This window comes from Dendropsophus ebraccatus, chromosome 4 (genome assembly GCF_027789765.1).
Source record: "Dendropsophus ebraccatus isolate aDenEbr1 chromosome 4, aDenEbr1.pat, whole genome shotgun sequence".
Lineage (NCBI taxonomy): Eukaryota > Metazoa > Chordata > Amphibia > Anura > Hylidae > Dendropsophus > Dendropsophus ebraccatus.
In genome coordinates, this window is record NC_091457.1 from 115,835,570 (window position 1) to 115,851,575 (window position 16,006).

Here is a 16,006-nt window from a genome sequence, read left to right on the forward strand (position 1 = left end):
ATTATTTACGTGACGCAAGGCATACTTGCCTAGAGTTTTATACTGCCTCTTCCCATGCACCCCGGAGTCATCTCATGGTCCAGCTCTTCCTCCAGTGCTCCATGGTCCAGCTCTTCCTCCAGTGCTCCATGGTCCAGCTCTTCCTCCAGTGCTCCATGGTCCAGCTCTTCCTCCAGTGCTCCATGGTCCAGCTCTTCCTCCAGTGCTTCATGGTCCAGCTCTTTCTCCAGTGCTCCATGGTCCAGCTCTTCCTCCAGTGCTCCATGGTCCAGCTCTTCCTCCAGTGCTCCATGGTCCAGCTCTTCCTCCAGTGCTCCATGGTCCAGCTCTTCCTCCAGTGCTCCATGGTCCAGCTCTTCCTCCAGTGCTCCATGGTCCAGCTCTTCCTCCAAGTGCTCCATGGTCCAGCTCTGATTCTCACTTACCCATTGTTGGCACTTTGGTGGGCAGAGATCAGCCTGGTCTGTGACTATGCAGATTCATGCACAGCAATCTGTAATGCCCTGTGTGTTCTGACTCCTTTCTATTATATTCAGCAGTAACTTTTTCAGCTACTTGTGCTACAGTCTGTGGTATGGGACCAGGTGGGCCAACTTTTGCTCTCATAACCCTGATGCCGTTTCACTGTTGTCCTCCTGACACTTTTAGTAGGTGCTAACCACTGCATACTGGAAACATTCTCAGGACCTGCCATTATGGAGATGCCGTACCGAAATGTCTAGCCTGGAAACATAGATGCTTCTCCACCATGACTTTTTATCCATCATGTTGTTGGAGTCTCTTAGATCCTTATACTTACCCAGTATTCCTGCTTCCAACATATGAAGAACAAGTACAGTTTGGTATAGCTTCATATAATAACATTTGTGTGGTGTATTTACCTCTATAATATAGGAATAATGTTCCCTTATGGGAAGCTAGGAGTTTTATGCCCCCAGATATAGGGGCCACGTCTGCCTCTGCACCCTCTATACCCAGGGCTGAGTATTTTGAGATTTGGAATTGTAACAAGGCCTACGGTCTCGGTATTATAAGGTATTATATAACCTGTTGAATGCACCAAAACCTAGTTTCCATGGTTTCAAGATCCTAGGTGACAAGCTAATGTTATCCATACAACCATTATTTTTATATGCCTCTTAAGCAATTTAACTGCAGGGTTTTACAGTGAATTACTATAGAGATGAGCCCTGCAGGGGGCCCATAAAGAGATGGCGTCTTTTCTGGTTGGAAAGATACTTGCGTCCAGGGTGGCCCTTTCAGCATCACAGTGACAGTACCTCTTATTTTTGCTTTTTTATTTATGATACCAGGGGGGGGGGCACAGGAGCTTTCTAAAGTCAAATATACTATATAAGTTGAATCTAATAATACATCTGTATGCAGTAACTGCTAAGCTCCCCCTAGTGGTTAAAGCAGAAAGCTAGAATTTGATCATTTAGCTCTATGTCTGTGTAAAGCACAGCAAGGACTATGGTGATGTTTGTCAGGAATACTCAATTGTGACCTTTATAAATATTATGTATTCAATTTATATGAGCAGGAGACAGTAACAGAAAGTGGGTCTGTGAATAGATTATTGGTGCTTCATAGGAGGTGCAGGGCTGTGCTGTACCAGAATAAAGAACATTGTACATACAAAAAGCAGAGACTTAGTGGTAATAGTCATGGTGTCTGTAGCAGATAATTCATAAGTGCAATGGGCAGGGAACAGACATGGACACTATATGACAATACAGCTCTATAAAGGCATAAGGCAATTAAGTCAGAACGTGTTTGTGTAGCAGAGCTGATTCAGTGCCCTTTGAAGACTTTATGACATGTGATGGTGGGTGGAAGGTAAGCTTGTACAATGGGATAGTCTCCAATTTGTCACCCACTGCCAGCTCACAGCAGGGGCATCCAGTGACTCCATTATATTTCTCTTTACTGAATGTTGAATCACAAGTTTTTTCATGACTTAGCAGCAGTGATTGTGTCTGTGCTGCAGATTATCCTTCTGTTGTGCAGGGTCACAGGGGATGCACTGTGTTATCCAGGAGCAGGGCTGCCAAAGTAAAACTAATGGCAGAATTCACATGACTTTTATCCTATCAGTTTACATGCCAATCACGTCACTTTCTGGCAGCGTGCATAGATGCCAGAGCACAGAGGAGGTGGGTATGGTATTGTATATGGGAACTTTTTCGATGCAAAATCATTAGGTAATAAAAAGGTATACTGTTTGAACTTTGAGCTTCTTAAATTATAGAATTTGCAGCACATGCACATTGAACTTTGTATTTGTATAATGCGTTGTATGATTTTTCCTGTACATGTGAGTTTCTAATTCACATGTATTAGGCTATGTTCACACCACGTAAAAGTACGGCTGTTGTTGCCTGTGGAACATTACCTATTGTTCTATGGGATCCCAGCTGGAGCGTATACACATAGTATACGCTCCGGCCGGGATCCCGTGCGGCGCTGCAAATAACTGACATGTCAGTTTTCTGCGGCCGCAATTTAATGAATTGCGGTGGTAGGAAACCTTGTCAGTTCACACAATGAAGCGAGCGGCTCATTGTGCGCTATGGGAAGTTCTGATGTGGGCGCGCTGGTGCGCCCGCATCAGAACCCTGCGGCCGAAAGATCATCCGGCCAGTACTTAAGTACCGGCCGGGTCACGGAATGGCCGTTCTATTACGACGTGTGAACATAGCCTTATACTGTAAATTGCAGAATGTTTTGCGCCTGACATAAAGGGGACATGCCATTGCTGATCGGTGAAGCTGACAGTAGTTGGACCCCTGACAATCTTTAAATGATGGCGAGTCCTAAGGATCTGTAGGATTTCTAGTGCCTCTTAAGGTAAATTCACATAGATTTTAAAGGGGTTGTCCAGCGAAAATCTTTTTCTTTCAAATCAACTGATATCAGAAAGTTATATAGATTTGTAATTTACTTCTATTAAAAAATCTCAAGTCTTCTCATACTTATTAGCTGCTGTATGTCCTGCAGGAAGTGGTGTTTTATTTTCAGTCCGAGACAGTGCTCTCTGCTGACATCTCTGGCCGAGACAGGAACTCCATCTCGGTTTTCTATGAATCCCCATAGAAAACTTCTCCTGCTCTGGACAGTTCCTGTCTCGGCCAGAGATGTCTCAGACTGAAAATAAAACACCACTTCCTGCTGGACATACAGCAGCTAATAAGTATGAGAAGACTTGAGATTTTTTAATAGAAGTAAATTACAAATCTATATAACTTTCTGACACCAGTTGATCTGAAAGAAAAAGATTTTCGCTGGACAACCCCTTTAAGGTGCAAAAAGTACTGCAATAACCCTTAAAGCGACCCTGTGCTCAAAATCTTCCCCCTCCTAACCGCTTGTACCTTCTTATAGCTGCTTTTAATTCAAGATATTTCCTGGGGTCCGTTCGGCAGGCTTGCACCGCCTCTCTGTCCCTCCTCCCCACCCTCTTCAACATTAGGAATGCCCCAAGGCAGTTTTTTTTCCTATTCATCACCTGTCAGAACACTACACAGGTGCCTTAATGATCCAGCACATGTGCAGTGTTCAGACAAGAGCTGAATACGAAAAATCCTGCCTGGGGCATTACTAATGAACGGAGAGGCAGGGACGGAGAGGCGGTGCAAGCCTAGAACACAGACAATCTAAGGTCGCACCAATTTGCCACAGGGCTGCAAGTTTAAAAGTTGTTTCTTAGGACAATAACTGCATCCCTTGCCAAGCACACCCCAGGACAGATCTTGGATTAAAAGCAGCTATCCAAAGGTACAGAGTTGCTTTAAGAATAAAACAAAGAGAGGGATTCTTCCCAAAACTTGGGACTTAGAGGTAAATGAGGCACATGGGGTGCTCACTGCCTGACATGGTTATTGGAAGCACTTACAGTGCTGAGTCTGGATGCCTCAGTAACAAGTGGCAAACATGGGCACAGTACCAGGACAGTGGGATATAACCTGAAAATTGTCAATGTCCTGCTGGATACAGGATGGTTAGGACATACAGGCAATTTGACAATGTTTATTGGAGAATCTCCAGCAGGTTCTAAAAAATTGTGGTACTATCTATATACAAAAATAATGTATCTTAATATATATCACGAAAAGTTAATATTCATAGCTAGACAATTATAGCTCTATGGCTGTTCACACCAAATAATTAACATCTCGGTGGTAGAAAGAGCTCCGATCACAACCTCAATTTGCAAATGTTCCCTGGGGGCAGATTGTCAGCTGTGAACATTGCAAGCATCCCTTATAACATGAAAAGAGCTTCAGATAGGCCTGGAAGACGCCTCGGAGAGCTGGCATCCATTAGTCTCATGCACACAGTCCTATCACAGAGCCATGTTGTACAAATTCACAATGCAGCACCATATGGAGGTCATAGGGAGGCTCATGGAGGTTTTTTTTTATGTAGAAGGAAGAAAATCTTTGCACATTCCATTAGATAATTATATATATAGAAAAAAAAAGAAAACATTGGTAGCACCTCTATGCCTCTGTTCACACTGCAGGTTGAACGCTGCTTGTGGCTTAGGTACAGACAAAAATACAAAAAGTGCAACAGCAACCCACAGGTGCAAACACTTACCATATATACTCCCCCCAGTGTACACATGATAAAAACCTGCTCTGTAGATATTGAAAAGTGAGGATCTTAGCAAACTATTTGATCAGAGTGTATCATGTCACCACGTAAGGTGTCCTCAGAGACATGGTCCCTAGGGCTCTATTAGAAAAGGGGTTAAACTATTGACGGTTGTCTGTTTATTTACTTCACACGGCACTGAGAGGAGTGGGCGCATGGAAGGCCTGCAAGCCGCTCTAGTTGCTACTATTGGCTGTGGACTGAGCAGCTCGGCCAGAATATCACACAATGAGACCTTTTATCTCCTCCGGCCTTTTCTCTCTAACAGCAGAAAACAAACCCCCATGGTCTTTTGCTGCGTTTTGGGAAGCTGCAGATCCACCTAACCGTAAGTTCAGTAAAATCAATGTTGTGCAGGCTGCGGGCGTGATTTGCTGTGTCCGGCCACATACTGGAATAACTCGCCATCGCCCCAGCTCTCTAACTAATAATCTGTAATGTGCTGTTAACCTTGAAGCAACACAAGGACCAACTCAAGGTCAAGTGTGTTTATCTGTGTCTGTGATGGAGGCTGCTCTCTAGCTTATGGCCATATGGAGCCGGTGAACTTATACTGAGCTGATCTATCACTTCATGCCTGCTTATTGTTATGTTTTTATGTACTTCTTTAGGCTATGTTCACACATAGGGAGAGATTTATCAAACATGGTGTAAAGTGAAACTGGCTCAGTTGCCCCTAGCAACCAATCAGATTCGACTTTTCATTCCTCACAGATTTTGGGGAATAGAAGGTGGAATCTGATTGGTTGCTAGGGCCAGTTTCACTTTACACCATGTTTAATAAATCTCCCCCTCAGTATTTCCTTCAGTCTTTTGGTCATTTTTTTCCCCCAACCAAAACCAGGAGTGTAACTGACTGGAAAGATTCACTCAGTTTCTGTGTTTTCAACCCACTCCACTTTTTGTTTTGTTTCAACATAGCCTAACATTATAGCAAAAAATAAGGCATTGTTTACTAACAGAAGTTAGTATCTGGAAGAGGCTCAAAGCGCTCATTATCCTTAGATTTTTTTGCATGAATAAAATTCAAAAACTACAGTGAAGAGTGACATATTCACTGGAAGAGCACAAAATATATAGCAATGTATATTATATATACATATATATATGTTAAAGGGGATATAGTAGCAGGTTGGGGGAGCCTAACCTGCTGAATGATCCTTATAGAAGTATTCCGGATTTTTTTTATATATTGCTGGGGCTGCACAAAAAATAATAAACAACCCATACTCACCTAATAAGCAACCTGGGGGTCCTCCTGTGACGTCTTCAGGTCCTCCGCTGCACATTCTGATCACTACTACTTGTCTCAGCAGTGACAGCCTGCTCAGCCAATCACTTATGGAATCTGGACAGTTTTTCGGGAGGGAATGTAAATGTTATTGTGGTGTGTCCATAGATGTCTGATACTGTGAGCATTGATTGTGCAGAAACATACCCTATGGCAGGGATGGGGAACCTTTGGTCCTCCAGCCGTTACAGAACTATAATTCCCATCATGCCTTGACAGCCAAAGCTTTGCCCTATGGCTGTGGATTTCCTATGGCCATGGATAATGGAAACACACAGTTGGATTTTTTTAACCCATTTCCAGAAAGAATAACAGCGGAAATGTAGAATTCTAAGCAAAAACGCTTGAGAATTGTTATATCATTGGGGAATAAAAGTATTCACTAAAGAATACTGATGGGGAGAGACAACAGGCCAGCTATATCAGACTGAGGAGGGGCCGATAACGGAACATCCGCTCACATTTAGCTTCATAAGATATAGTTTAGGTTAAGCGGCTCGTAATAACTCGGGGGTTCTTTTCTCAACTATGGAATATCTCCTTCCTACAGAATGTATGTTTGTCTAGCAGTACAATTCCCAGAAATAGGAAAGGACTTAACCAAAACATAGCTGAAGAGAGGAAATGTCAGAGAGTTTCAAAGGGGCTTTAGATTAATATGGAGTTACAACTATACATTAATAGAAATTTTATCTGCTGAGAATGTTCTTATCCCAGGATGAAACTTATGAGTTGTCTCAATGTAAAAAAAATATGAGAGTGATGATACTAAATGGATTTAACACATGCTGCTTCTGTCTTGTTGGATTTTTTCCCAGGTATTGCATTGGCTTTTAATATTAAAGGGGATGTGCACATTGAATAATCACTGTTCCTTAAAAGTGATTCAGTGATGAGCCAGGCAAAAGGTCCTGCTGTTGGGCCCCCCAGCATTTACTTGTAGGAGGACCTGGTAGCAAGAGTTCAGTTTGTCTACAGTGCCTCCAATGGTGACATGAAGAATTACACAGTTCACACTGAAATCAGGGAGCTAGCTGTATGATGCATAGACAGTCTGGTCATCCAGGAGCTGCTGTTTGTATCTGCTCTCTGCAGAAAAAATTGAGGATCCCTAGTGGGGGACAGTTATTAATGGTTTCAAAAACTTGATAAACACTTTGAGGCTTGTTTTTATAATGTAAAATAATCATTAGTTTGTGTCAGATTCAGCCCGAACAGAGAAGTCATCCACATCAGTTATTATTTGGGGTACCATCTGATTCTCCATTACCTACAATATCTGAATCCATTTATATACAACAGTTCCGGTGGACACCTTAAATTGTAACTAGTAGATATAACACGAATATAGTTATGTCTAGTCCACCTAAATACCATATATACAAGGCGATCTATCCAAAATTAGTATACCAATGAATTACCAGATCATAGCCAATACAAAAACTCACTTTTATTTAGACATTAAAATACTTAAGAAACCGAATAGGAAAATACTCCAGCACTAGAACGTATAACTTGCATCATGGGTATACACTGTAATCACATATATCCATAGTGTAAACAATTTCTCCTACAGAGCCACATGTAAACAATTATCAATATCACAGCGAAGAGGGGGATATGTATCACAAAATAATGGAAGAGACACCAATAACTCACATCCTAAGGTATATTACCAGGTCCTATGTCTATGTCTATTCCAACCCCCTCAACAATGAGTAAACATTATCACATGTAAAGTGTAAAATATGCTCCGTATTGCACCTTACCCATATTGTAACTGCAAGGAACCCCAACGCACGTTTCGTGTCTTCCAAACGGCCCGCTGAGTGAGGGGGTTTAAATAGACATAGACATAGTACCTTGTAATATACCTCAGGATGTGAGTTATTGGTGTCTCTTCCATTATTTTGTGATACATATCCCCCTCTTCGCTGTGATATTGATAATTGTTTACATGTGGCTCTGTAAGAGAAATTGTTTACACTATGGATATATGTGATTACAGTGTATACCCATGATGCAAGTTATACGTTCTAGTGCTGGAGTATTTTCCTGTTCTGTTTTTTAAGTATTTTAATGTCTAAATAAAAGTGAGTTTTTGTATTGGCTATGATCTGGTAATTCATTGGTATACTAATATCTGAATCCCATTGACATAACCCAGAGATTTCTTTAACATGGTATTTTCAGTGCAGATCTTCTTTAGGAGATATTTTTTTTAGGGTGCCTTCACACCTACCGGATCCGCAGTGGATCTCACTTCTGTGGATTCGCAGCGAGATCAGCTGCGGATCCAGTATCAATTCACCCCTATGATAGCACATACTCACAGCGGGATTGACATCTGTGAATATGTGCTTTAACCCCCCGCTGTCCACAGCCCCGCCGCATCCCCCATCCCTGGCCGCATCAGCCCATCCCCGGCCGCATCCAGCAGCCCGCATCCCCCCCATCCTCCCATCCCCGGCCGCATCCCCCTATCTTCCCATTCCCGGCTGCATCCTGCAGCCCGCCGCCGAGAGCATACAGTACCCGCTCAGCGGAGCGGCTGCAGTGAGGCTGCCGGCTCCGGTCCCACTCAGATCAGCTGAGTGGGACCAGAGCTGGGAGACTCACTGCAGCCGCGCCGCCGAGCAGGTAATGTATGCTCTCGGCGGCGGGCTGCAGGATGCGGCCGGGGATGGGGGGATGCAGGGATGCGGGCTGCAGGATTCTGCCGGGGATGGGGGATGCGGCCGGTGATGGGGGGGGATGAAGGCGGTGGCTGGCTGCCGGATACAGCCAGGGATGGGGGGATGCGCCAGGGATGGGCTGATGCGGCAGGGGATGGGGGATGCGGCAGCGGGGGGGTTAAAGCACATATTCACAGCGGGATGTCAATCCCGCTTCGAGTATGTGCTATTATAGGGGTGAATGGTACCGGATCCGCAGCGGTTCTCGCTACAAATCCGCAGAAGTGAGACCCGCTGCGGATCCGGTAGGTGTGAAGGCACCCTTAATGATACATGTCTTAAAGTGACTCTGTACCCCAAACCACTTGTACCTTCGGATAACTGCTTTTAATCCAAGATCTGTCCTGGGGTCCGTTCGGCAGGTGATGCAGTTATTGTCCTAAAAAGCAACTTTTAATGGCCGGGGATTAGAATATCTGTGCTCTAACTGTGCACCACCCCTCTGTCCCTCCTCCCCACCCTCTTCATCATTAGGAATGCCACTGTAACACTTCAATAGTTTGACACCTTTTTATCAATTATAATTTCAAATCACCGACTGAAAATTAAAAACTATACCTAGTCCTGCCATTGGCTTGCCAGTGAATGAGAGTTTGGAGCATATAGGATCTATATACATCAGTGGTTTCCATCCTATTGTTCTCTAGCTGTGGGAAAACTTCAACTTCCATCATTTCTTTTCAGTCACAGATGCATGCTGGGAATTGTAGTTTTACGAGCTGGAAGCCAATGACATACACAATAACAATGAAGTATTCATTTGTATAATGAGGAATCTCCATCTCGCACGCTTGCATGAATGCTCAAGAGCTTGGCTCACTGTCTCGTGATGATATTAGTTTTGCTATTAATAGTAACCTTTGTATTTCTTTTGTGTGACAGGTCTCCTGGGTGTATCAGTATACGTGGAGCCAGCTATGGTTGGACAGTAGACAAATGAGATAAAAACTACCCTGCCTGGAACATAAAGATGGCTGCTTGTGTTCAGCTTACCGTGTTGATATTTTTGGCCTCATTGACAGTGATCGAGCCTTCAACCTCCTTATTTAATGTGGAGGTCAGTAATGAGCAACATAGCAATGAACTAACTAAGGACAATTCAATGAGGAATGTCTCTGAAGATAGAAGGTTGCCTTCAGAAACATTAGAGGTCGAAACCTCTGATATTCCCCTATGGACTCCAAGAAATAAAGAAGACGTAGTCCTCACTAAACCTCCAGGACGGATTTCTGCAGCTTTGATATCAACATCATCTTTTATGACAGAAGAGAATAGTCCAGAAAATGTAGAAGAGATCTCAAATGAATTTCCATATACGAATAAAAAAAAGACTGATGACTTGGAAAAAACCAGAAAAATGGTCCAGACGCCCTCATTGGGTCCTGTCGTTACCATGTCAGAGGAACTTAGGCAAACACCTTTCAGGATACCTCCGACTATCTCCAAAATCTCTGGAGGTAACACAGAAAATAAGACTGGAAACAAAGTTCTGCATGAGGACTTGACCCATGTGAAGCCTTCTTTTCAGATGGTTGGAGATGATTTGCAACTCAAGAATGATGTAGAAGCTGATAATTTGCGAGAGAATGACATCAAAGCATTAACCACTGCCCGGACAACAGTTTCCACTATCACTCTGATATCTACAGCCATGGTGGGAGATGATGGACCTTTTACTCCAATACACAAACTTCAAATAAACAGTGGAGATGAAGCAATCAAAGAGCTGCTAAAAAATAGCCTAGACTCTCATGACCCTGCAACTTCACAAGGGCAGAAAGTCACATTAGAGGACAACATTCTTGATGAAAACCTAATCCCAAAGGTCCACGGAGTGCCTACAGAGAGGTACCAAGCTGCATTCCGGACCACAGATGGATACTCAACTCTGCAAGACCATGAACCAGAAAGTAATGAGGTTATATCGGCTGACGTTGAGTTTCCTCATGAAGATGGTGTACATTATCAGAAGGATGGTAACACAATCTCTGAAGACTCCATAACCTTAGGAAATGATACAGAAGGTCAATATTTGTCTAAGGAAATAGTAGATGCAGTTGTTCAGGTAACTAATAAAGAACTTTCTACAGAGCCTTCTAACCAGCCTCAACCCCCAACGTCACTGCCTACTTTACATCCTTATGTCATGGAAAATGACCTTCTTCAGGCTACTATGGATATCGAAGATCATATAACAATGGAGGCCAAATCCAAAACAGAAACTGAGAGAATACTAATAAATGGGGGAGGTCAGGGTGAAAAGGGGACTGACATATTTCCCATCTCTTCTCAAAAGACCAGCCTAGAAGATGTGATGTTGACTTCTCCAAATTCTAATGAAACACCAACACCAGCAATGCAAGTTCTTGGAAAAAGTGAGTATTCATTAATCATTGTCTTCCTGTATGTCAATTAATTACAAATGATAAATCTTAAGCGGATTTTCATTGTCTTCTGGGTTATTCATAGGAGATTTATATCCTGTGAAATATGACAGGATGATTCATTGTATACTATAGTATTTCTTTGCTCTATGACTTATTGTCTTCCTGAATGTTTTCATTCATTTGTATAAATTGAAATGCTATGCCTACAAAGAGTGGTTGATGAAAAAAAGATAATGGTGAGTGAGTAAAAAGAGTAGTGGTGAGTGAAGGTGACACTGGTGATATCTCACAAGTTGGTCCCCCCAATAGTAAGCTAATCACAGGACGGACCCCCACAGCTCAACTGTAATCTGTGAGAAGTAAAACCAGCAAGTATTCAATTAGCATGACACAGTTCCCATTAAAGTCAATGCGGTTCATGGACGTGCTGCCTGTGTCCTAAAAAGAAGAAGTTGTGCTAGAAAAAAGAAAACAGAAAAAAAGGGAAATTTTGGCAGCACATCTATGGTGCAACAGCAACCCACAGGTGCAAGGTCTTACCGTATATACTCCTCCCAGCGTACACACGGTAAACACTTGCTCTGTAGATATTAAAAATGAAAATATAATTTATTTATTTTTTTTAGAAAAGAGAATCTTAGCAAACTATTTGATCAAACAGAGTCTACCACGTCGCCACGTTAAGGCCTCCTCAGAGATACGGTCCCTACTCCAGCATTTTCACACTAACAATGGCCTCTCCTGGGCTGAATAAGCCTACAACTGGGCAGATAGGAGCCAAATGATCTCTTTTATAGCAGCCTTGGGACATGGGTGGAGTGCAAGCCAAAAGGAGGTAGCCACACCCCCCACATTTAACAGAAAAAAGGGAAATTTTGGCAGCACATCTATGACTCTGTTCACACTACAGGTTGCACGCTGCTTGTGGCTTAAGTACAGACAAAAAACAAAAGGTGCAACAGCAACCCACAGGTGCAAAGGCTTACCGTATATACCCCTCCCAGTGTATACACGGTAAACACCTGCTCTGTAGATATTAAAAATTTTAGTTTTTTGTCTGTACTTAAGCAACAAGCAGCGTGCAACCTGCAGTGTGAACAGAGTCATAAATGTGCTGCCAAAATTTCCCTTTTTTTCTGTTGAATGTGTGTGTGGGGGGGGGGGGGGCTACCTCCTGTTGGCTTGCACTCCACCCATGTCCCAAAGGCTGCTATAAAAGAGATCATTTGGCTCCTATCTGTCCAGTTGTAGGCTTATTTAGCCCAGGAGAGGCCATTGCTAGTGTGATAATTGCTAGGGTAGGGACCGTGTCTCTGAGGACGCCTTAACGTGGTGACATGGTACACTCTGATCAAATAGTTTGCTAAGATCCTCACTTTTCTAAAAAAAAAATATATATTTTAATTTTTAATATCTACAGAGCAGGTGTTTACCATGTGTACGCTGGGAGGAGTATATACAGTAAGCCCTTGCACCTGTGGGTTGCTGTTGCACCTTTTGTTTTTTGTCTGTACTTTAAAGAGACTCTGTACTCACAAGCTGCCCCCTCCTAACCACTTGTACCTTCTTATAGCAGGTGATGCAGTTATTGTCCTAAAAAACAACTTTTAAACTTGCAGCCCTGTGTCAAATTGGTTTGGCCTAGAGTGTCTGTACCCTAGGCATGCACCGCCTCTCCGTATCTCTTCCCCGCCCTCTTCACCATTAGGAATGCCCCTGGGCGGTGCAAGTCTAGTGCACAGGCACTCTAGGCCATGCCAATTTCACACTGGGCTGCAAGTTTAAAAGTTGTTTCTTAGTACAATAACTGCATCACCTGCCGAACGGACCCCAGGACAGATCTTGGATTAAAAGCAGCTATCTGATGGTACAAGCGGTTTGCTATACCCATCATGCGGCCGTTAAGGGTGATCAGAGAGGGCTCCCAGCGTGAGCCCTCTCTGCAGCCCGCTATGTATAGCCGGCTATGTATAGCCAAGGACCGCGGGTATTAGCCGTTGCGCTGCTGGCTAATTAACTATTCAAATGCAGCTGTCAAAGCTGACAGCTGCATTTGAATAGTGGTGGTGCCCCCTGTCCCTGGTGTCTAGTGGGGGATCCGCCCCCTCGGTGAGATCCCTTGTACTGAGCCGGCCAGTGCTCAGCATTCCATGTATGTGGTCTGCAGCAGACCATTATAATAGAGTACCGATCTGATGGATCAGTGTTCTATTATATACACAGCATTGATCTTAATGGGAGATCAGTGATGTGTATATAGAAGTCCCCCAGGGGACTTCTAATTACTGTTAGTGAAAAAAAAATAAAGTGTTTTTATTAATAAAAAATCCCCTCCCCTAATAAAAGTTTAAATCACCCCCTTTTCTTATTTTATAAATAAAAATTAACAAATAAATTAAAAAATAAGCATATTCGGTATCACCACATGCGTAATCATCTGAACTATTAAATGATTACATTCTTGATCTCATACGGTAAACGGCGTAAGCGCAAAAACCCAACAAAGTGCAAAATTGCACATTTTTGTTTACATTAAAACCAGAAAAAATGTAATAAAAAGTGATCAAAAAGTCGCATATGTACAAACAAGATACCGGAAGAAAGAACAGATTGTAGCACAAAAAATGACTCCTCACACAGTCCCATAGACCAAACAATAAAAGTGTTATAAGGATGGGAATAGAGCAATTTTAAACATTTATTTTTTTTTTAAAGGTTTCAATTTTTTAAAAGCCATCAAATAATATAAAAGTTATACAAGTTACATATCGTTGTAATCATACTGACTTGAGGAACATAGATAAAATATTAGTTTTACCATAGGGCAAACGCCGTAAATACAAAACCCCTCGAAATGAAAGGAATTTTACCTTTTTTCCTATTTCACTGCACATATAATTTTTTTCAGTTTTTTTCAGCATATTTTATAGAAAAATTAAGTCTGTATTTGCAAAGTATAATTGGTGTCGCAAAAAATAAGGGCTGATGTGGGTCTGTAGGGGAAAATATGCAAGCGCAGTGGCCTTTTAAACATGGAGGAAAAAACGAAAGCGCAAAAATGAAAACTGGCTCCGTCCTTGAAGGGTTATAGGCAGCACCTCTCATCTGTAATGGTCTCCCCGCTGGATTTCTCTTTCTCATGGGGATTTGCTCATCTGATTCAGCTGCATGTAAATCACCAAGACCTTTTGATAATGGAGAGATGCTGTCACCTCACGGTGTCCATATATGTAGCTGGACGCTTGAACAGGCGCGAATACAAAGAGAAGAAGAGGCCATCTGTGGCACAACCACCCTGTGGAGCTTGAATTTGGATAACCAGTCATATAATATAGTTTATTCAAAGTGTAAGAAGTACAAAAAACATTACTTTTGAATAAACTTTGAATATTAGATGACCAGGGATACAAGTCTATTCTTCCTGCAGACCCAGGGTTTCTTCTTTTCCTTGCATTCGTAACTCCTAGAGGTGACTGAACCTGCCAAAAGTTTGGGTTTGCACCAACCTGAATAACCAGCATTAGACTGCTTCTGCCTGGAGAAGGCGGATGCAGCCCCAGGACTACCTAGAAAACATGGATACAGCCTATAGGCTATGTTTACACACAGTATTCTTGCTCAGTATTTTGGAACCAAAACAAGGAGTGGATTGAAAACACAGAAAGGCTATGTTCACACACTGTAGAAATTTTGTGGATGGCCGCCAATTAATGGCAACATAGTTTTTAAAACAATGGCCGTTGGAATAACTGCAAATATTTGCCATTATTTGGTTGCATCCACTAAATTTCAACAGCGTGTGAACATAGCCTTTCTGTGTTTTTGTGTGAACATAGCCTTTCTGTGTTTTTGTGTGAACATAGCCTTTCTGTGTTTTCGATCCACTTCTGGTTTTGGTTGCAAAATATTTACCAAAATACGGAGCAAAAATAATGTGTATACTCTCTAGTAACTGCAATGAAAGAGACATTTTTAAAGTGTTACTCTGGACAACTACTCCATTTTTCCTTGGCACAATTATTTAATTTGTCCATAGTTTCCTATCAATGAATCGGGTCGGCATTCAACTATGATGTATTTCTATGGAGCATGTTCATCCTTTTAATACTCTCTATCACTCCATAGATCCTGATAAAGCTTACGAAGCAGAGAGGTCATCCACACAGCCTGGAAAAGTGATACCAATAACTCAAAGAAACGCCATTATTGGAAGTGTCCCTCCTGGACTTGTCATGTCTACAACATGGAGGACGCTAGTGACCAAACAGCAAGGTAAGATGTTAACCCTATATAAAGTCACACTCTCCATTCAGAGACATCACTGAAACTCAATAATATGTAGTGTCAATGATGTGGAGAGTTTTCTGAGAGAGCTCCGCAGTCTGTTCCATTGTCTCACTAGAAAACCTGCTTTCAATTAGGAATCTGCTGGCAAAAAGATCAAAATATGCAATAATCCTAAAGTACTGGGCGGCCGAAGCAGGAAAATAAATATAGTGAACTAAAAATGGTTGGCTTTAACATTACAACATAATGACCCTGTGTGTATGCATGTGAAATAACCATATAGTCTAGAGCTGTATATATATATATATATATATATATATATATATATATATATATTATTTTTTTTATATATATTTTTTTTTTATTTTTTTTTGCACAATGTGTATGTTTTGTTGCTCTAGATGAAACAATTTTTACAGGGGACTCCGACTTAACATACTAGACATGCTGTCAATGAACTTAAAGGTCCCTTGCTTACAACAGTTGAGCAAAATAGAGCACTTTTTTGGAAAGCAGTGAGGTTAATATCATTCCATGTATTTTGCACATATAATTTTTGGCTAAGCTTACAATTCAGTAGTAGTTGGAAGACAGTATTACTTGTAATGTATTGGCACATTGGTAGCATTGGTTTCCTATGATTAGGG

General features: G+C 42.1%; 1 protein-coding gene across 2 annotated transcripts in view; it reads left to right on the forward strand.

Annotated features, from left to right (window-relative positions):
• PRRT3 (proline rich transmembrane protein 3) overlaps positions 1-16,006 on the forward strand; it is a 60,046-nt gene that overhangs the window by 26,591 nt on the left and 17,449 nt on the right. For both annotated transcript variants that reach the window (XM_069966815.1, XM_069966814.1), the window contains exons 2-3: positions 9,568-11,060; positions 15,198-15,344. In XM_069966815.1, the coding sequence (XP_069822916.1) occupies positions 9,656-11,060; positions 15,198-15,344 (1,552 nt within the window). In that variant the 5' untranslated portion in view covers positions 9,568-9,655. The remainder of the gene's footprint in view (positions 1-9,567; positions 11,061-15,197; positions 15,345-16,006) is intronic.